Consider the following 21,765-nt stretch of genomic DNA (forward strand, 5'->3'; position numbering starts at 1 on the left):
CAGTCGCTTATTGCGATTTTTTTTTTTTTTTACAAAAATACGTCGAAAAATACGTATCGGCCTTAACTGAGAAAAAAAATTGTTTTTTAAAAAAAAAATTGGGATATTTATTATAGCAACAAGTAAAAAATATATATATATTTTTTTAAATTGTCGCTCTTTTTTGTTTATAGCGCAAAAAATAAAAATCGCAGAGGTGATCAAATACCACCAAAAGAAAGCTCTATTTGTGGGGAAAAAAGGACGTCAATTTTGTTTGGGAGCCACGTCGCACGACCGCGCAAATGTCAGTTAAAGTGACGCAGTGCCGGAAGCTGAAATTTCGCCTGGGCACGAAGGGGGTTTGTGTGCCCAGTAAGCAAGTGGTTAAAGATAATTGATAATAAGAAAAACATCCCAAATACAAATAGTGCTCAACCATCCAACAGAAAACCCACAGACAACAGATAATAATATACAGCCTAAGGGAAGTACCAAGTTCATACACATTAGCCAGGCCAGGGTCATACACAGGAGATCAGCGAATAACAAAGGGCAATTCCAGAAGCGCCAACATAAGCCAGGTCAGGGTCATCAGCGGGAGATCAGCAGACGGGGTAAGGACTAACGGGACAGGGAGAGGATGGATGGGTCAGGACAGGGAGACAGGATCAGGTACTCAGGTAGCAGATTCAGGAACAGGTTCAGATTATCAGGCAGCAGGTACGGATCAGGGCACAAGGACGATACCAAGGCGAAGAGAGTACTCATCAGCCGGGTACATATGTGAATGCCAGTAATTGGCCTCACGTAAGACCTGAGCGCAGGAGGTGCTGTCTGCTCCACACTGCCAGGATACACCCGCTGGTGGACACTGGTACTACAGCCCAAGGATCCAACAGTGCCACCAGAAGGTGAGTCGTCTCACTACAGGTCCTGAGTGTTGAATGACACCCAGTGGTGGACACTGGTACTGCGATCCAAGAGACCGACAGAGCTGCCAGCGGGTGAACCCTTTCCTGACAGGGACCCATCGGTGGTATGGGTTCCTCTGGTGTATTCCAGGTAACGGTGGTTTAGCTGGATGTGGTTAATGGGTGCACTGCGGTTGGTGGGTTTTCTCCAAGCCAGTATGTCGGCTGGAGGCCTAGTATAGTACCGCAGTGCATTCTTGAACATACGATAGTTTGGGGTTCCTGCTAAGACCAACGCGTTTAGTGACAGATGGGTTTTTGGTTTAACAAAAGTTTTTTTTACGGTTTATGTTCATTTAAGTTTACTTGTTAATAAAGAGGCTGCTATGGACACATTTTTACTCTATTTATGGCGTGGTCTCCATTAATGGAATTTAAAGCGAATTTAAAGTGGAGCTCCGCTAAAAAAAAATATTAAAAGCCAGCAGCTACAAATATTGCAGCTGCTGACTTTTAATATTAGGACACTTACCTGTCCTGGAGTCCAGCGCCATCCGCAGCAGAGGACGAGCGATCACTCGTCATTTTTCTGCCCCCCTCGCCACCCTCGGTGAGGGAACCAGGAAGTGAAGCGCTCTGGCTTCACTGCCCGGGTTCCCTACGGCGCATGCACGAGTCGCGCTACGCCTGACGATTGGCTCCCACTGTGTACTGGGAGCCGAGTGTTCCCAGAACAAAACGGGGGAGGGGGACGGGAGGTGACATCATGCCCACAGTCTGCCCGAGACTGTGTGGCCAGAAGTGGGTGCAAATACCTGTCTTTAGACAGGTATCTGCACCCCCCTCCCCTCTGAAAGGTGTCAAATGTGAGGGGGGGAGGGTTCCGATCAGCGGGAGTTCCACTTTAGGGTGGAGCTCCGCTTTAATGGTGTGGGTGGGATAGAGTATGGGGTTGGTCTGGCAGTTATTGGCTCAGGATGGAACATCTGTTCTACAATAAAGAGAGAGGGCCATATTATGAGAGAAGTTACGATGGAGTATCTCAGGATACTCCATCATATCTCCCTTTTTTGGCCCGCGTATCTATGCGACTGATTCTTAGAATCATTTTCGCATAGATACACTTAAGATCCGCCATGTGTAAGTCACTTACACTGTCGGATCTTAAATGTAAGTACGCCGCCCGCCGCTAGATGGCATGTACGTGAAGGACTCATTTGCTTATGCAAATGAGCCTGCTACGCCGATTCCCGAACGATTTCGCGTTGCGTACCCGTCGCTAATGTCGTTTGCGTAAGCGGAAACTTACTCCTGCTATATGAGGAGTAAGTTTCCGCAAGTCCCACGTAGGCCATGTTACGGATGGCGTCGGGTCCGCGTCGTGTTTTTCCGTCGGCTACGTCGTTTCCGTAGGTCGTTCTTGAATACGACTTTACGTCAATGACGCACACGTCGGCGTCATTGACGTTTTACGCCGAGAACTGGAGCATGCGCACTGGGCTTTTTTAAGCCCGGCGCATGCGCAGTTACTTAGAATCGGGGGCGCGCTTAATTTGAATAGAAGCCGCCCCCTTGGAGATACGCGTGGCTACGCCGGGGCATTTACACTCCGCCGCCCCAAACTACGGAGCAAGTGTTTGGGGAATACAGCACTTGCTCCTGTAGGTTGGGGCGGCGGAGTGTAAATGCCTTACGTAAAATGGGGGGAACCAATGCGCAAAACCACAACTAACTACGATTAAGTGGCGTAGTTCAGCCACGCAACGCGTCAGGTGTTTGGAGAAGTGCCGTCGGTGACGTTATTTCCGCTCGCGGCCGAGAGCGGAGATTAGCTGTCTGTCATTTCGTTTGTCTGTGAACCGTTTGCTGTTGCTGCTGGTGTTCAAAGATTTTAACTGTAAGTGATACTATGTGTTATTAAATGTTATTCCTACCTACTACACTATGGAGTTTTGCTTTATGCTTTATTGAGAGCGGCTGGGACCTTATGTGATGAAAATTACCTGGGCTGCCCTGGATCCAGAGCTATCCCCTGCTGACCTTCATATTACCTAAAGGCTCTAATTAGCCTTTCATGAGGTGAGAGTAGGGTTGCCAACTCAACCCTTTAAAACAGAACACATATGAATTACACAGGTTCTGAGGCTAATTTAATGCAAATAAGGCACCAAGTGAGTTTAATTTCCTCCTTAATCAGCCACAGAACCTGTGTAATTAATATGTGTTCTGTTTTAAAGGGATGAGTTGGCAACCCTAGGTGAGAGGCTAGTATTTACCTTCTGATTTTGCACTACTACACGGAATGGATCGTGCATTGGATTGCAGCATCATCCTCTAACCTAGCACTATTGCACTTTTTGGGAATTTTTGCATCAAGCACTTTATTATTTATTCCACGTTCACTGTGATACAATTATCCTGTTTTTTGCATGGGAATTTTTTTGGGACACTTTGATTACTGGAACATTATTTATTTATTTGGCACATTTAATTAGTGCACCTAACTGGAACATTATTATTTATTATATATTTATATTTTTTAGGCACAGACTTTATAGTGCACGTACTGTCATTTGGATTCACCATTTTACTACGTTTATTTGTGGTTGCATGGATTTACTCTTACAAATGCAATTATCCACATTTTACTTCATCATATATGATTGTGTATGAACTCAAGACTTTGAGTCATAAATATTGTTTGGATCTCATTATCTTCACACATTCCCTCCTTCACATCATAGTCTTTGACGTGAGAGGAGTTTATAGAGGAATTTGGAGTGGAACACATTTTTTTGGACATTATCACACGTTGCTGTGCGTTTCTTGTCTATTTTATTTATTTATTTACTGCAAGCGCCACTACACCCCCTCTTTCTTAAATGCCTTGCGCGCAGCCCGCGGACATTTCGCCAGAATATGGGCCAGAGAGCGGAACTTTAAATGAAGCATGTGCAGGGATCAGATTACAATGGATAGGGGGAAAATAATAAATCTGGAATAAGTTATAAGTTATTAATTTCAAAACTTTCAAATAATGCACCGTCCGTGACTATATTGCATTATTAAAGAAATTTGGTAAACATATATACTTGACAGAAAAAACTGGGGTATTTAATACAGAAAAAAAAAGTTTTTTTTGGGGGGGGGGGGGGCTATAAATAAAATGCCTTTTTAGACAAACTGTAATACAGGTGAAACAATAAACATTTCTAACCAGGTTCATCCTTACCACCCAAACAGCAAGCCAAGTTCAACAGTCTAACTATGTATGTTAAAAGCAGAGGATTAGTTGCTCGCATTTGCAAATACATGTTTTAAGCTGCAAAGCCGTCGCCAAGGCTCCCTGCGATTCTGCAGTCCTAACTAAACCTGGAAAAAGGGGGGGGGGGGTTAAAATTTGGACCAAACCCCCCCCCCCTTTTTACAAAATGATGAGGGATGGAAGCATGTGAGCTGTGGGACTCGATTGTTTAAAACAGGTGTCTGCATTGATTTTATCCATTGCTGCAGTTTTTTTTTATTTTTTATTTATTTTTTATTTCTTACCAGGCATGGGTGCAGGCGGGGACACACCCCCAGTCACCTGTCCTTCATCTACCCATCAGTTTGTACATGCCTCCATTGAGGAGACTTAAAAGGTTTAGTTAGGACTGCAGAATTCGCAGGGAGCCTTGGCGACGGCTTTGCAGCTTAAAACATGTATTTGCAAATGCGTGCAACTAATCCTCTGCTTTTAACATACATAGTTAGACTGTTGAACTTGGCTTGCTGTTTGGGTGGTAAGGATGAACCTGGTTAGAAATGTTTATTGTTTCACCTGTATTACAGTTTGTCTAAAAAGGCATTTTATTTATAGCCCCCAAACCCCCCCCCCTTTTTTTCTGTATTAAATACCCCAGTTTTTTCTGTCAAGTATATATGTTTACCAAATTTCTTAACCACTTCCCTACCGGCCCATAGTAAAATGACGTCCACAAAGAACCTCTGCCGTTCTGAGTGGACGTCATATGACGTCCTGGGCTTTGTGGGGGGATATCTGAATGATGCCTGCAGCTAGAGGCATCATTCAGATATCCTTCTAAACTGCCGGCGATTCTGCACAACGTAAGAACGATCATAGCGGCGGTTCCGCCGCTAGATCGTTCTTACAGGCGGCGGGAGGGGACATCCCCCCTCCCGCCGCCATCCGGTGCTTCTCCGGGCTCTCCCGTGCCATCGGGGGCCCGGAGAACGAATCGTCCGGCGCGCGCAGGAAGCATAGAGATGACTGGTGACCAGATGGTCACCAGTCATCTCTATGACCGTCGGAGGACCCGGGCGCGATGTGATGACGTCACGCCCGGGTCCCCGTAAGTAAACAAAGCCGCGATTGCGGCTGCTAAGCAACAGCAAGCATGAGATCGGTGAATTTTTTTTCACCGATTTCATGCTTTCCAGCCTGGAGGAGAGATGTGGGGTCTTATTGACCCCGCATCTCTCCATAAAGAAGACCTGTCACACACATTCCTATTACAAGGGATGTTTACATTCCTTGTAATAGGAATAAAAGTGATAAAAAAAAAAAAAAAAAAAAAAAAGTGTAAAAAAAAAAATAAAAATATATAAAAAAAAAAAAAAAAAAAAAAATTTATTTTTTTAACGCCCCTGTCCCCGGTAGCTTGCGCGCAGAAGCGAACGCACACGCAAGTCCCGCCGACATATGTAAACGCCGTTTAAACCACACATGTGAGGTATCGCCGCGTGCGTTAGAGTGCCAGCAACAATTCTAGCACTAGATCTCCTCTGTAAATCTAAACTGGTAACCTGTAAAAATTTTCAAATCGTTGCCTATGGAGATTTTTAAGTACCGAAGTTTGGCGCCATTCCATGAGTGTGCGCAATTTTAAAGCGTGACATGTTAGGTATCTATTTACTCGGTGTAACATCATCTTTCCTATTTTACAAAAAAATTGGGCTAACTTTACTGTTTTTTTATTTTTTTAATTCATGAAACAATTTTTTTCCAAAAAAAAGGCGTTTGAAAAATTATTGCGCAAATACCGTGCAAGATAAAAGGTTTCAATGACCGTCGTTTTATTCCCTAGGGTGTCTGCTAAAAAAACATATATAATGTTTGGGGGTTCTGCGTAATTTTCTAGCAAAAAAATTATGATTTGTACATGTAGGAGAGAAGTGCCAGAATAGGCCCGGTATGGATGGGTGTATAACTGCCCGGTATGGAAGAGGTTAATAATGCAATATAGTCATGGACGGTGCATTATTTGAAAGTTTTGAAATTAATAACTTATAACTTATTCCAGATTTATTATTTTCCCCCTATCCATTGTAATCTGATCCCTGCACATGCTTCATTTAAAGTCCCGCTCTCTCTCTCTCTTTATTATACAACCAGGGATGGAGGTGGTTTACTAACCACCTCATTTAAAGTCCCAAATTTAACCCCCCCCCCCCCTTTTTCCATCTGTTCTACAATGGTCATGACTTTTCCAGGGTACAGTATGAAGTGCAGTGCCCGATACAGTGGGAGGAGCATTACATTAAGGAAACCCAAGCTGAGCACAGGTTCTGTATGTAAGATTTAATAACAAGGTGTAAAGTCAGTGTGGTTTGCCAACATGTAACACACAATGTCTACGAAACCAAAGCGGCACAAACGTTTATTTTTGCCGTACAAACTAGCACCAACGAATGGCGTGTATGTTTTTAAAATTCAGCAACATGGGGTGCAAATTGGGCGGGGCTTGCATTAAATCGAATGTTCAATATGTCAGAAACCGAACCTGCACAAACGCTCGTTTTTGTGGCACAAATCAGCACAAATGTGGAACAAAAGAATGGTATATTCTTATTCAGGTTCTACAAACAATGGGGTGCCAACTTCGCACGGCTTACTTCTCCCTCCCAGCAATGACAATGCAGCTCAGTTCTGTCTACTTCTCTCTCCCACTAATGACTCGGCAGCTTAGTTCTGTCTACTTCTCCCTCCCAGCAGTGACTCAGCAGCTCAGTTCTGTCTACTTCTCTCTCCCACTAATGACTCAGCAGCTCAGTCCTGTCTACTTCTCCCTCCCAGCAGTGACTCAGCAGCTCAGTCCTGTCTACTTCTCTCTCCCAGCAATGACTCAGCAGCTCAGTTCTGTGCTCTTTGCCCTCCCAGCAATCACTCAGCAGCTCAGTCCTGTCCTCTTCTCCCTCCCAGCAGTGACTCAGCAGCTCAGTCCTGTCTACTTCTCCCTCCCAGCAGTGACTCAGCAGCTCAGTCCTATCTACTTCTCCCTCCCAGCAATGATTTAGCAGCTCAGTCCTGTCCTCTTCTCCCTCCCAGCAGTGACTTGGCAGCTCAGTCCTGTCTACTTCTCCCTCCCAGCAGTGACTCAGCAGCTCAGTCCTATCTACTTCTCCCTCCCAGCAATGATTTAGCAGCTCAGTCCTGTCCTCTTCTCCCTCCCAGCAGTGACTCAGCAGCTCAGTCCTGTCTACTTCTCTCTCCCAGCAATGACTCAGCAGCTCAGTTCTGTCCTCTTCTCCCTCCCAGCAGTGACTCAGCAGCTCAGTCCTGTGCTCTTTGCCCTCCCAGCAATCACTCAGCAGCTCAGTCCTGTCCTCTTCTCCCTCCCAGCAGTGACTCAGCAGCTCAGTCCTGTCTACTTCTCCCTCCCAGCAGTGACTCAGCAGCTCAGTCCTATCTACTTCTCCCTCCCAGCAATGATTTAGCAGCTCAGTCCTGTCTACTTCTCCCTCCCAGCAGTGACTCAGCAGCTCAGTCCTGTCTACTTCTCCCTCCCAGCAGTGACTCAGCAGCTCAGTCCTGTCCTCTTCTCTCTCCCAGCAGTGACTCAGCAGCTCAGTTATGTCTACTTCTCCCTCCCAGCAATGACTCAGCAGCTCAGTCCTGTCCTCTTCTCCCTCCCAGCAATGACTCAGCAGCTCAGTCCTGTCCTCTTCTCCCTCCAAGCAGTGACTCAACCTCCCCTGTTTGGCGTCACCCCTGAAGGAATAATGCGACACAAAGAATTATCAAATTTGACTGACTCTCAATCACAGTTGTGTCTCAGTTGGACAATGTAAAGAGATGAATGTGGTCTGGAAGTTGAGAGTAGTATTGGTACCCCTCATAGTTCATGTCTGTATCTGTCTATCTCTTTCAGGAAGATGGAATTCTCTGCAATCCTCGCTGTGTTGGTCACCTTCCTCATCACTTGCCACCTAGTCCTCTCATTGTGGAGACAGCACAGACGGTACAGGTCACTGCCCCCCGGACCTACCCCGATACCTTTCTTGGGCACCCCAAAGTATTTAGATCAGCATACGGCCGATAAAAACTACACCTTGGTAAGTGACTTCTGCAGATTGTTGGCCAGAGCATCCTGGGCAATAAATGTCAACAACTTTCTTGGGGGGAATGTCAAGTGGGATTGTGCTGTCCAGTTCAGACATTTATAGTTGACCCATTCCTAAGAAGTTCCTTTTTTTTGTTATAAAAGAAAGCAGGCAGTTTAATTTGTCTGGTGGTGTGGAGTAGAGGGTAGAAGGAAAAAAAACAGGCATGTGAGGGGTTGTCCTCTTTAACCACTTAACCCCCAGAAGGTTTTACCCCCTTCATGACCAGGCCATTTTTTGCGATACGGCACTGTATTAATTTAACTGGCAATTGCCCAGTCAATGTTGTACCCAAATAAAAAAGATGTTTGGGTATAAATTTAAGGGAAGAAATTAAGAGGAAAGGGAACCAAGTAAACAACAATTAAGGAAAAAAAAACATAAATATTCAGTCATGGCTGAAATTGTTGGCACCCCAGAAATTTTTCCAGAGAATCAAGTTTTTTTCACAGAAAAGTATTGCAGTAACACATGTTTTGCTATACACATGTAGTGCCTGTGTACTTTCAGTACAGATGCTATTCTAAATTTAAAGGGGGGTGAGTTAGTTAGCTCTCATCCAAGTGATTTGTACAAATTAGGCCTCTGTTTCAGCTGGGCTGTACTGTGAGTTCATTCTGTGTTCCTGAGGTGCTATTCCACCCCGGGCGGCAGGTGGTGCCAGTGGAGTTCAGGCTGGGGTGCCTCTTGCCAGCAGCCAACCAGGAGGGGTTTTCCCTCGTGGGGCATGCTGGGGGAAGGTACTTCTGGAGCAGACGCCATTAGGCGGGGTTCTTCTTGTTCCGGGTGCGGCACCCACCTTTAGGGTGACCGTACATCGCGGCCCCCGGCGATGTGGCCTACCAGGCCGGGGTGCGCGTGCCACACAGTGTTCTGTTCCGGGACTCTGAGAAGATCCCAAGTGAGATAGCTGTTTGGTGGGGAGTCAGCCTGAGGAGAGCCAAGAGAGGCAGGCAATCCAATAGGGCCTCGACAATCCACTGGGGATCAAGGTAACCGGACACTGAAAAGGTTGGATGTCAGCCACCTGTCAGTCGGTGACGAAGTTGAGAATTACCTGAGGGAGATTCAGGCACCAAATACTTCTGAGGAGAATCTTCTCCATCATCTACGTTCTAGGGAAGGGTCTGTGGCAAAGACTTCTTTTCCTCAAGTTTTCCGAGTGATACCCTGGCTGCCAGGTCAGTGTGAGAGACCTGTCCAGGTACACTATACCCACCCCGGCTGGAGTGGCAACGAAAGTAAAGTGTCGTTGGAAGCAGGACTGCTTCCGTTCTGTTAGGCCTGAATCTGTTAATCCTCCTCCTCACCCATCTTTGATCTATCTACCTCAAGTTTGACTGTTTGCCTTGTTGGGCAGAATAAAAGCACAAGAAAGACACCTGCTGTTTGGACATTCCATCATTGCTGCTCTCATCGACTACCTTAGACGTCGGAGCCATAGAGGTAACATTCCATCCCTATTCAATCCAGCGGCTCCTTCGGGGGTAGCGCTACACACATGTTTATTCCCTTTGTGTGTATTGGAACAAAACAAAAAAAGAGAGGAAAAACAGCAAATTGGAAATAATGTCACACAAAACTCTTAAAATGTGCCGGTCAAAATTCTTGACACCCTTAACTTAATATTTGGTTGCACACCCTTTGGAAAAAATAACTGAAATCAGTCGCTTCCTATAACCATCAATAAGCTTCTTACATCTCTCACCCGGAATTTTGGACCACTCTTCCTTTGCAAACTGCTCCAAGTCTCTCTTATTGGAAGGGCGCCTTTTGCCAACAGCAAGTTTAAGATCTCTCCACAGGTGTTCAATGGGATTTAGATCTGGACTCATTGCTGGCCACTTTAGAACTCTCCAGCGCTTTGTTGCCATCCATTTCTGGGTGCTTTTTGACATATGTTTGGGGTCATTGTCCTGCTGGAAGACCCAAGATCTCGGATGCAAACCAAGCTTTCTGACACTGGGCTCTACAGTGCGACCCAAAATCCTTTGGTAATCCTCAGATTTCCTGATGCTTTGCACACATTCAAGGCACCCAGTACCAGAGGAAGCAAAACAACCCCAAAACATAATTGAACCTCCACCATATTTCACTGTAGGTACTGTGTTCTTTTCTTTGTAGGCCTCATTCCGTTTTCGGTAAACAGTAGAATGAAGTGCTTTACCAAAAAGCTCTATCTTGGTCTCATCTGTCCACAAGACGTTTTTTCCAGAAGGATTTTGTCTTACTCAAATACATTTTGGCAAACTGTAGTCTTGCTTTTTTATGTCTCTGTGTCAGCAGTGGGGTCCTCCTGGGTCTCCTGCCATAGCGTTTAATTTCATTTAAATGTCAACGGATAGTTTGCGCTGACACAGTTTTTCTCTTCCGTCCACGCCCAGATAGATTAGCTACAGTGCCATGGGTTGCAAACTTCTTAATAATGTTGCCCACTGTGGACAAAGGCAAATCTAGATCTCTGGAGATGGACTTGTAACCTTGAGATTGTTGATATTTTTTCCACAATTTTGGTTCTCAAGTCCTCAGACAGTTCTCTTCTCTTTTTGTTGTCCATGCTTAGTGTGGCACACACAGACACACAATGCAAAGACTTAGGGCCAGATCCACAAAGAGCCGCCGTAACTTAAATATTCTGATTTAAGTTACACTGCCACAAAATTTCTACCTAAGTGCCCGATCCACAAAGCACTTACCTAGAAATTTTCGGCTGTGTAACTTAAATCCGTCCGGCGCAAGGCATTCCTATTTTCATGGGGCGAGTCCCATTTAAATTAGGCTCGCTCCCGCGCTGGACGTACTGTGCATGCTCACGACGTCATTTTCCCGACGTGCATAGCGCGGTTTTACGTTACGCCGAGTTTTGAGAATCGCGCCGGGTAAAAAAAGTTGCGTCGGGAAAAAAAAAAGATACGGCGGAAAAAAAAAAAAAAATGACAGCGTCGCAGTAAGAAGGGTCTACTTTTACAAGGTGTAAACAGTTTACACTTTGTAAAAGCAGCCCTAATTTTACGATTGCAACGTAAGTATTTACGGAGATTTCACGAAGCTAAACCGCTTCGTGGATCTCTGTAAGTGCTCATTTGCATACGCAAAGCGGCATTTCGACTCGAAATGCCCCCAGCGGCGGATGCGGTACTGCATCCTAAGATCCGGCAGTGTAAGTCCCTTACACATGTCGGATCTTCTGCCTATCTTTTGGAAACTGATTCTGTGGATCAGTTCCAAAGATAGAAACAGGGATACGACGGCGTATCAGTAGATACGCCGGCGTATCCCTTTTGAGAATTTAGTTCGCATGTGCCGCGCTATATAAGTTCTTCATTCATTCATTTATTCATCTGGCCCTAAGTGAACTTCTCTCCTTTTTATCTGCTTTCAGATGTGATTTTTAGATTTCCCACACCTGTTACTTGCCCCAGGTGAGTTTAAAGGAGCATCACATGCGTGAAGCAATCTTATTTATCCACAATTTTGAAAGTGTGCCAATAATTTTGACCAGACCATTTTTGGAGTTTTGTGTGACATTATGTCCAATTTGCTTTTTTTCCTCCCTGTTTTTGTTTTGTTCCAATACACACAAAGGGAATAAACATGCGTATAGCAAAACATGTGTTACTGCAATACTTTTTTGTGAGAAATACTTGATTTTCGGTAAAAATGTATGGGGTTCCAACAATTTCGGCCATGACTGTAAGTATAATATATAATACTAGTTAAAGAAAAGGGAAGAAAGGGGAAGGGAGGGAGAGGGAAGAAAGGAGAAAGGGAAAAAATAAAGGGAAAAAGTAAATATATATAAATGAATTCATCGCTGTATAAAACATAGGTAAAAAAGAGAAAAGAAAAGGAAGAAGAAAAGAAAAGAAAAAAAAAACATGACATTCTAAACCACTGACGGGCCACGGATTGGTTCTCAGCGTACTCCAGTTCTCCCTAATAGGGAATTTACTATCAGACTTTAGAAAAGTCATATAGATTTGGTAGTGATTGTAGAATGAATGATTATGAGTAAAAGTTGATTTAAAAAGGTTTTTTTTTCCCTTTTCTCTCTCTTCCTCCCGCCCCTTCCATTTTTCTTTTTTGTCTCCCCCTTTTTTGGAATATCACCCTCCTTGAATGGAAAAGGTGAAATTTTCTTTTAATGCCAGAGCCCTGAACTCTCCCTTTAAAAGATCACAAATATTACATTTGTTTGATAAACAGAAGATCGGCATATTATTGCTTCAAGAGACTCGCTTTTGCCAAGATCATATTCCAAAAATGTATAATAAAAAATATCCAACATGGATTCATGATCACGAGGTGTATCCATTGCAATCCATAAGGACATACCCCATCAAGTAATTCAAATCTGGAGGGGAAAAGATGGGAGATCTTTATTTTTGAAGATTCAATTATATGGGAAGTTATTTGGAATTATTAACTGGTATTTACCAAATTACAAACAAATTAAAAGGGTAATAGAAGTCTTTCTGGATGCAATGGATAAGGCAGAGGGCACCATAATAATAGGAGGAGACTTAAATTTCATTATGGGCCCAAAGATTGATACCACAGCAACTCAATCACATAGAAATAATAGTCAATTAGAAGAATTTAAACAATTATTAGAAAAATATCAAATGGTAGATATTTGGAGAGCCCAACACCAAACTGAAAGAAAATACTCATAGGGCCAGATTCACTTAGGAGCACGTATCTTTGTTCCGGCATAGCGTATCCTAGTTACGCTACGCCTCCGCCACTTAGACGGGCAAGTGCAGTATTCACAAAGCACTTGCTCCATAAGTTGCGGCGGCGTAGCGTAAATTGTCCGGCGTAAGCCCGCCTAATTTAAATGTGGAAGAGGTGGGCGTGTTGTATTTAAATCAATCGTGACCCCACATAAATGACGCGCTTAAAGAACAGCGCATGCGCGCGCATGCTCAGTATCACGTCAAATTTTTTCCCTAAGTTACGCCGGCTCAATGCGTGTGACGTGAACGTTACCTACGCACAGCCCCATTCACGTACGACTTACGTAAACAATGTAAAAAGATACGCTTGCCGACGTCCATACTTTGCATTACCTACGCCTCATATAGCAGGGGTAACTTTACGCCGGAGGTAAGCCTTACGTAAACAGCGTAGTGGCCGGAAGTACGTTCGTGAATCGGCGTATCTACCTAATTTACATATTCGATGCGTAAATCTACGGAAGCGCCCCTTGCGGCCAGCGTAAATATTGCACCCAAGATACAACGGCGTAGGAGACTTACGCCGCTCGTATCTTGGCCAAATCTATGCGTAACTGATTCTAAGAATCAGGCGCATAGATACGACGGCTCGGATTCGGACTTACGACGGCGTACGTGGAGATACGCCGTCGTAAGTCCATCGTGAATCTGGCCCATAGTATTCAAATATCCTTAAAACTTACCACAGAATAGACTACTTCTTCATAAATCAAACAAGTCTTAGGTTGTCCTCTTCTACAAATATCGGAAATTTTCTTTGTCTGATCATGCACCGATTTATATGGAGTTACAGATAATGGAATATTCAAAAGTGAAAGGAATATGGAGATTGAACGATAATCTGATTATGGACAATGAATGTGAAAAAGATGTTCGGCAAGCAATAATAGACTTTGTTCAGAACCTTGAGTCAGATGAAACTTCAATCCCCATACAATGGGAAACATTAAAATGTGTAGTAAGGGGTCAATTTATCAAGCATTGAGCTAGACTAAAAAAAGATAAAGAACAAAAAATAACCCAATTATGGGGGGGGATATCAATTTTGGAAAGGATACACAAACAAAAACATAATCCAACAGATGAAATTAAATTAAAAGATAAACAAAGAGAACTAAAAGACAGGCTTGATGAACAGTCCTTATGGTGGAGGGATACAAATAGGGCCCAACAGTAAAATTATGGAAATAAAACCAGGAAATTACTTGCTAGAACATTAAAACAACAACAACCTTTAATATCTATAGTAAACATTTCAAAATCTATAGGGGAAATGACTTATGATCCTAAAGAAATTTCAGAAATATTGCATACATACTATTCCAAATTATATACCGTTTTTTATCGGCGTATAACACGCGCCAGCGTATAACACGCACCCCAAGTTTAGGAGGGAATTTTTTTTTAGGAGGGAAGTTTAAGGATAAAAACTTACATTTAAATGCCCATCAATGCAGCCTTATCAGTGTCCATCTGCAGCCTTGTCCATCGTTGCAGAATGATGAGTGTCCATCTGCAGCTCTGCCTAGTGTCATTGCAGCCTTGCCCAGTGTCCATGCAGCCTTGCTTAGTGTCCATGCAGCCTTGCCCAGTGTCCTTGCACCTTGAATGTTTAAAATTACCGCCGCGGCGCCGAGATAGACAAAACCAGATGTCCTGTGTACTCGGCTGTACTCGGCTCCTCTCGCAGTCCCGCCCCTTGCCCAGGCTCCTATGATGGACATAACACAGGTCCAATGGCGGGACTGGGTGTGACTGCGAGCGGAGCCGAGCCTAGCCGAGTACACAGTACACTCGACTATGTATATATCTCGCTCCTCTTCCCCTCACAGATAGCGGGGATCGGCGTATAACACGCACCCAGGATTTTAAGGGGAAAATGTGCGTGTTATACGCCGATAAATACGGTAATATAAAGGGACAACAAAATAAACTAGAAATGGATGAAAATATAGAGGAAATATGACAATATATTAAGAAAACTGCCCTACCTACTTTCTCTAAAGAAACAATGGAGGAATTAGATAGGTATATATCAGTAGAAGAGATACAACAGGTTATATCCAGTCTGGATCTGGGCAAAAGCCCGGGTCCGGATGGATATACATCAAGATTTTATAAAACATATCAGGATATAATTGTACCAATATTAAAGAAGACATATAGGCCCGGATTCACGTAGAATCGCGTATCTTTGTGCGGGCGTAACGTATCCTATTTACGTTACGCCTCTGCAACTTTTACAGGCAAGTGCCGTATTCTCAAATGAAAGTTGCGGGGGCGTAGCGTAAATAGGCCGGCGTATGCCTGCCTAATTCAAATGTGGTAGATGTGGGCGTATGTTATGTAAATTTTACGTGACCCCACGTAAATGACGCTTTTTACAAACGGCGCATGCGCCGTACGTGAAAGTATCCCAGTGCGCATGCTCCAAATTAACCTGCAAGAAGCCAATGCTTTCGACGTGAACGTAAATGACGCCCAGCCCTATTCGCGAACGACTTACGCAAACGGCGTATCTAGCTGATTTACATATTTCTAGGCGTAAATCAGCGTACACGCCCCTAGCGGCCAGCGTAAATATGCAGTTAAGATACGACAGCGTAAGAGACTTACGCCGGTCGGATCTAATACAAATCTATGCGTAACTGATTCTAAGAATCAGGCGCATAGATACGACGGCTCGGACTCAGAGTTACGACGGCGTATCTGGAGATGCGGCCGTACGTGAATCCGGGCCATAATTGTATTTCTGGAAAACAAACATTTACATCTCAAACTATGGAAACATTTATTACATTAGTTCCTAAACCAGGTAAAGATCATACATTATGTAATAACTACCGTCCAATTTCCCTTCCCAATATAGATATTCGTATATACTCAAAAATATTGGCTAATAGACTTCCACCGATTTTGCCAAAACACATAAACTTAGATCAAACAGGTTTTATTGAAGGTAGAGAAACAAGAGACAACATAATAAAAAACGTGTACACTGATGGAATATGCCCAAAAGACCGCCATCCCAGCATGTCTTGTATCATTAGATGCGGAAAAAGCATTTGACAGAGTGGGATGGCGGTTTATGGAAGAAACTTTGATACAAATAGGAATTGGTCCTAAAATGTTGAATAGGATCATGGCATTATATCATAGCCCTAAAGCAAAAGTTAAAATAAATGGGAATTATTCGGAGTGTATAGAAATAACAAATGGAACTCGACAGGGATGTCCCCTGTCTCCATTGTTATACATATTGGTAATGGAACATCTTACCACAGCAATACGGGAAAATAAAGATATTCAGGGGATAAACATAAAAGAACAAGAATACAAAATGGCAGTTTATGCAGATGATTTATTAGTATATATTACCAATTCAAATATATCAATACCAAATTTAATACAGGAACTTAAAAACTTTGGTAAATTAAGTAATTATAAAGTTAATTACGATAAATCAGAAATGTTAAATATTTATTTGACAGAAAAAACACAAACACTTCTCCAAAAATTTTTTTACTTTAAATGGCAAAAAGAGGTAATTTAGGGCCAGATTCACAGTGAGAGTACGCCGGCATACTTTCAAATTTCCCGCGTCGTATCTTTATTTTGAATTCTCAAACAAAGATACGACGGCATTTGGCTAAGATCCGACAGGTGTACGGCTTTGTACGCCTTCGGATCTTAGGATGCAATACTTCCGCGCCCGCTGGGTGGAGTTCGCATCGTTTTCCGCGTCAGGTATGCTAATTAGCTGTTTACGGCGATCCACGAAGCTACGTGCGCTCGTCGCATTCTGTTACGTCGGCTTTTTCCGCCGTAAAGTTACGCATGCTATTTCAATGGCTTATTTAGACTAGCCATTTTAAAGTATGGCCGTCATTCCCGCGTCGAATTTTGAATTTTTTTTTTTGCGTAAGTCGTACGGGAATGGGAAAGGACGTAACGCACGTCGCCGCTCAAAAAATTACGTCGGTGCGACGTCATTTCGCGCAAAGAACGGCGGGAAATTACAAAACGGAGCATGTGCAGTACGTTCGGCGCTGGAACGCGTCTAATTTAAATGATACACGCCCCATTTGAATTAGGCGGGCTTGCGCCGGACCGATTTACGTTACGCCGCCGCAAGTTTACAGGAAAGTCCTTTGTGAATCAAGCACTTGCGCTGAAAACTTGCGGCGGTGTGTAGCGTAAATGGGATACGTTACGCCGCCGGAATTCTATGTGAATCTGGCCCTCAATATTTAGGGATATATATTCCAACTAATTTGAAAAAGCTACAATAAATAAATTATACTTCAATAATAAAAGAAGCAATAAAACTATTTAAAAAGTATGATACAATTATTTACTCATGGATGGGAAGAATTAATGCGGTAAAAATGGATATACTACCTAAACTATTGTACATATTTCAAGCTATACCCATGATTTCTCCAAAAAAAAATTATGGAACAGTTACGAAAAGCAATGAGTAGTTTAATATGGGCACAAAAAGTCCCAAGAATAAAAAGGGAGATATTAATTAGAACCAAGGAAAATGGAGGACTGTCCTTGCCTGACTTTAATAAATACTCACAGGCAGCATCAATGGTTAGGTTAACCACTTGCTTACTGGGCACATATACCCCCCCCCCCCCTCCTGCCCAGGTGAAATTTCAGCTTCCGGCACTGCTTCGCTTTAACTGACAATTGCGCAGTCGTGCGACGTGGCTCCCAAACAAAATTGACGTCCTTGTTTCCCTACAAATAGAGCTTTCTTTTGGTGGTATTTGATCACCTCTGCGGTTTTTATTTTTTGCGCTATAAACAAAAAAAGAGCGAAAATTTTGAAAAAAAAAATCAATATTTTTTACTTGTTGCTATAATAAATAGCCCAGTTTAAAAAAAAAAAAAAAAAAAAACATTTTTTTTCTCAGTCTAGGCCGATACGTATTCTTCTACATATTTTTGGTAAAAAAAAAAAAAAAAATCGCAATAAGCGACTGGTTTGCGCAAAAGTTATAGCGCCTACAAAATAGGGGGCAGAATTATTATTATTTTTTATTATTTTTTTTTTACTAGTAATGGCGACGTTCTGCGATTTTTATTGGGACTGAGACATTATGGCGGACACTTTTGACACCATTCACATTTATACTGCGATCAGTGATATAAATATGCACTAATTACTGTATAAATGTGACTGGCGGAAATTTCAATCTTTTGCTGGCGGAAATTTTGACAGCAAATGTCTGATGGAGCATACACACGGTCGGAATTTCCGACGAAAAGCTCACATCGGACTTTTGCTGGCGGAAAATCCAACCGTGTTTACGGGGCATTAGTCTTCCTGTCCTATCATCTTCACTTGACAAAGGAGATCACTCTGAATAATCCCAGAAGCTGGCTGTAAGCGCTGTCTTGTTACTAGGCCAGAGGTCTGCAGTGCCTCTCCCTGGTGGCCTAGTGATTTAGCAGCTTGTATTGGTTGGTGGATGACTGATCCCAGCTAGCCCAACTTGCAAATCCTGGGCCCGCAGGCCGCATGGATTTGACACAAACCCCACAGTCTCTCACGGACTTCAAAAGCTCACATCGGATTTCCGATTGTGTGTAGGGGGCATAAGGCTCTTGGCAGAACTATAACTGTTTGAATTTCTCATAAATTTGCTTATCTCTACTTGCAAGATCCAAACTTTTAGGTTGCCTAAGTTAACCATGAAGATCTTTGACTTTCCACTTTTCTCTTACCTTTGACAGCTCAACCAAAAATATGGCTCAATGTTCACCATCTGGAAGTTGACGGAGCCGGTGGTGGTCCTCTGCGGTTATGAGGTGGTAAAAGATGCCCTGCTCAACCACGCTGAGGAGTTTAGCGCTCGCCCATTTATCCCCACAATGCACATCCCCAGCGAAGGATACGGTAAGATTGTCGGAACAGTTGAGTAGCCATTATCAGCAATGATCTTTTTAGCTATCTAGGAGGAGAACTTCCCATTGAATACAAATGTAAGGATCATTCTTCTAAGTGACCATCACACTAATGTGCTGTGAATTTTCGATATAGAAATTAATAGCTGGGGGTTCCCTGCGCCTGGAAATTTAGTTTAAGAGTTCCCCCCATGCTAAAAAGGTTGGGAAAGGCTGGATTATAGGGTTTTGAACAGCTCAAGGTCAGCTTGAAACAGGTCACTTCTAAAAACGAACTGTCCAGGCATTTGTGCGAATAACTTTTTGATTTACTATTCATAAAACATAATAATATTTTTAAATAAGAATATTGAAATAAAAGCTGTTTTCCATTTTTAATTGGCTCAATAGGGAGTATAAGACTGTGGCCCAGATTCTCATAGGAGATACGCCGTCGTATCTCTGAGTCTGAGGCGTCGTATCTTGGCGCCTGATTCAAAGAATCAGATACGCCAGAATTTGTATAAGATACGACCAGCGTAAGTCTCCTATGCCGTCGTATCTTAACTGCATATTTACGCTGGCCGCTAGGGGTGTGTACGCTGATTTACGCCTAGAAATATGTAAATCAGCTAGATACGCCTATTCACGAACGTACGCCCGGCTGACGCGTACAGATACGCCGTTTACATTAGGCTTTTCCCGGCGTAAAGTTACCCCTGCTATATGAGGCGTAGATGAGGCGTAGCAATGTTAAGTATGGACGTCGGAACAGCGTTGAATTTTTCACGTTTTACGTAGTTTGCGTAAGTCGTTCGCGAATAGGGCTGTGCGTCATTTACATTCACGTCGAAAGCATTGGCTTCTTGCGGGTTAATTTGGAGCATGCGCACTGGGATACTTTCACGGACGGCGCATGCGCCGTTCGTAAAAAGCGTCATTTACGTGGGGTCACATTAAATTTACATAACACACGCCCACATCTTCCACATTTGAATTAGGCGGGCTTACGCCGGCCTATTTACGCTACGCCGCCGCAACTTTGGTTTGAGAATACTGCACTTGCCTGTCAAAGTTGCGGAGGCGCAACGTAAATAGGATACGTTACGTCCGCACAAAGATGCGCGCTTCTACGTGAATCCGGGCCAATATTTTTGTTTCTATGAGAGAATATGTTCTTTTTATATTTTTTTTACATATTTTCTTCACCATAAAGAGCTGGGCCATCTTATTCCACCCTGCTTCACTATTCCATCTTTCAATGTTATTCCTTTCCTCCCTGCACATTTTCCTACTAACACACATTTACCTATTTTGTCTATCCCACATTTTATTTTGCAACATTTATTGTTTTTTTCATCACTCGCAAATGCTTTCACACTCACCACATTGTACCCACATACATCTTTTATGACCCAGGGTCGCACGACCGCCTCCGCGGAGGATAGGGTTGCCACATCATCCCTTTAATCCAGGACACACATTAATTACACAGGTTCTGTGGCTGATTAAGGTGGTAATTAAACTCACTTGGTGACTTATCTGCATTAAATCAGCCTCAGAACCTGTGTAATTCATATGTGTCCTGGATTATGGGATGATGTGGCAAGCCTCGTGGAGGAGAGGGCAGCGGCCCCCTCCCTCCTGGACTCTGTTCCCCTGGCTCAACTAACTCTGAGGACATGTGCCCGGGGCTTTAATACAGTATTGCAAGGACTGTAACAAAGCCTGTACATTCGCTTGTCAGGTCCCCTCCCACTGTCCCATATGCCTCCCTATTGGACCAGTTAGGCACAGTCAAACAAGCTGAGCTGCACCAGAGCACAATGAGCAGACCTAACCAATAGATCTTGCTCCCTGGTAGGCAGAGAACACTCTAAGTTTTACCTGACCGTCTCGACTTCCTGGTGAGCAGAATAACCAAAAAACTACACTCTTCTAGGACCTACCTACAGTTAATGTAAGGAACATTCTTCCCACTGATCACCAATGTAAGGAACATTCTTCCCACTGATCACCAATGTAAGGGACATTCTTCCCACTGATCACCAATGTAAGGGACATTCTTCTCACTGATCACCAATGTAAGGAGCATTCTTCTCACTGATCACCAATGTAAGGGATATTCTTCCTACTGATCACCAATGTAAGGAGCATTCTTCCCACTGATCACCAATGTAAGGGACATTCTTCCCACTGATCACCAATGTAAGGGACATTCTTCCCACTGATCACCAATGTAAGGAGCATTCTTCCCACTGATCACCAATGTAAGGAACATTCTTCCCACTGATCACCAATGTAAGGAACATTCTTCCCACTGATCACCAATGTAAGGAACATTCTTCCCACTGATCACCAATGTAAGGAGCATTCTTCTCACTGACCACCAATGTAAGGAACATTCTTCTCACTGACCACCAATGTAAGGAACATTCTTCCCACTGATCACCAATGTAAGGGACATTCTTCCCACTGATCACCAATGTAAGGAACATTCTTCCCACTGATCACCAATGTAAGGAACATTCTTCCCACTGATCACCAATGTAAGGGACATTCTTCCCACTGATCACCAATGTAAGGAACATTCTTCTCACTGATCACCAATGTAAGGAACATTCTTCCCACTGATCACCAATGTAAGGGACATTCTTCCCACTGATCACCAATGTAAGGAACATTCTTCCCACTGATCACCAATGTAAGGAACATTCTTCTCACTGATCACCAATGTAAGGAACATTCTTCCCACTGATCACCAATGTAAGGAACATTCTTCCCACTGATCACCAATGTAAGGAACATTCTTCTCACTGATCACCAATGTAAGGGACATTCTTCTCACTGAT

At 43.4% G+C, this 21,765-nt stretch overlaps 1 protein-coding gene across 2 annotated transcripts in view; it reads left to right on the forward strand.

Moving 5' to 3' along the window:
- The window catches only part of LOC120941638 (cytochrome P450 2C39-like), a 51,416-nt gene that overhangs the window by 11,465 nt on the left and 18,186 nt on the right, over positions 1-21,765 (forward strand). The window contains exons 2-3 of one of the 2 annotated variants that reach the window (XM_040355165.1): positions 8,045-8,228; positions 18,764-18,926. In XM_040355165.1, coding sequence (XP_040211099.1) covers positions 8,049-8,228; positions 18,764-18,926 — 343 coding nt within the window. In that variant the 5' untranslated portion in view covers positions 8,045-8,048. The remainder of the gene's footprint in view (positions 1-8,044; positions 8,229-18,763; positions 18,927-21,765) is intronic. The other variant, XM_040355166.1, reaches the window with a different exon arrangement.

This window comes from Rana temporaria, chromosome 5 (genome assembly GCF_905171775.1).
Source record: "Rana temporaria chromosome 5, aRanTem1.1, whole genome shotgun sequence".
Taxonomy (NCBI): domain Eukaryota; kingdom Metazoa; phylum Chordata; class Amphibia; order Anura; family Ranidae; genus Rana; species Rana temporaria.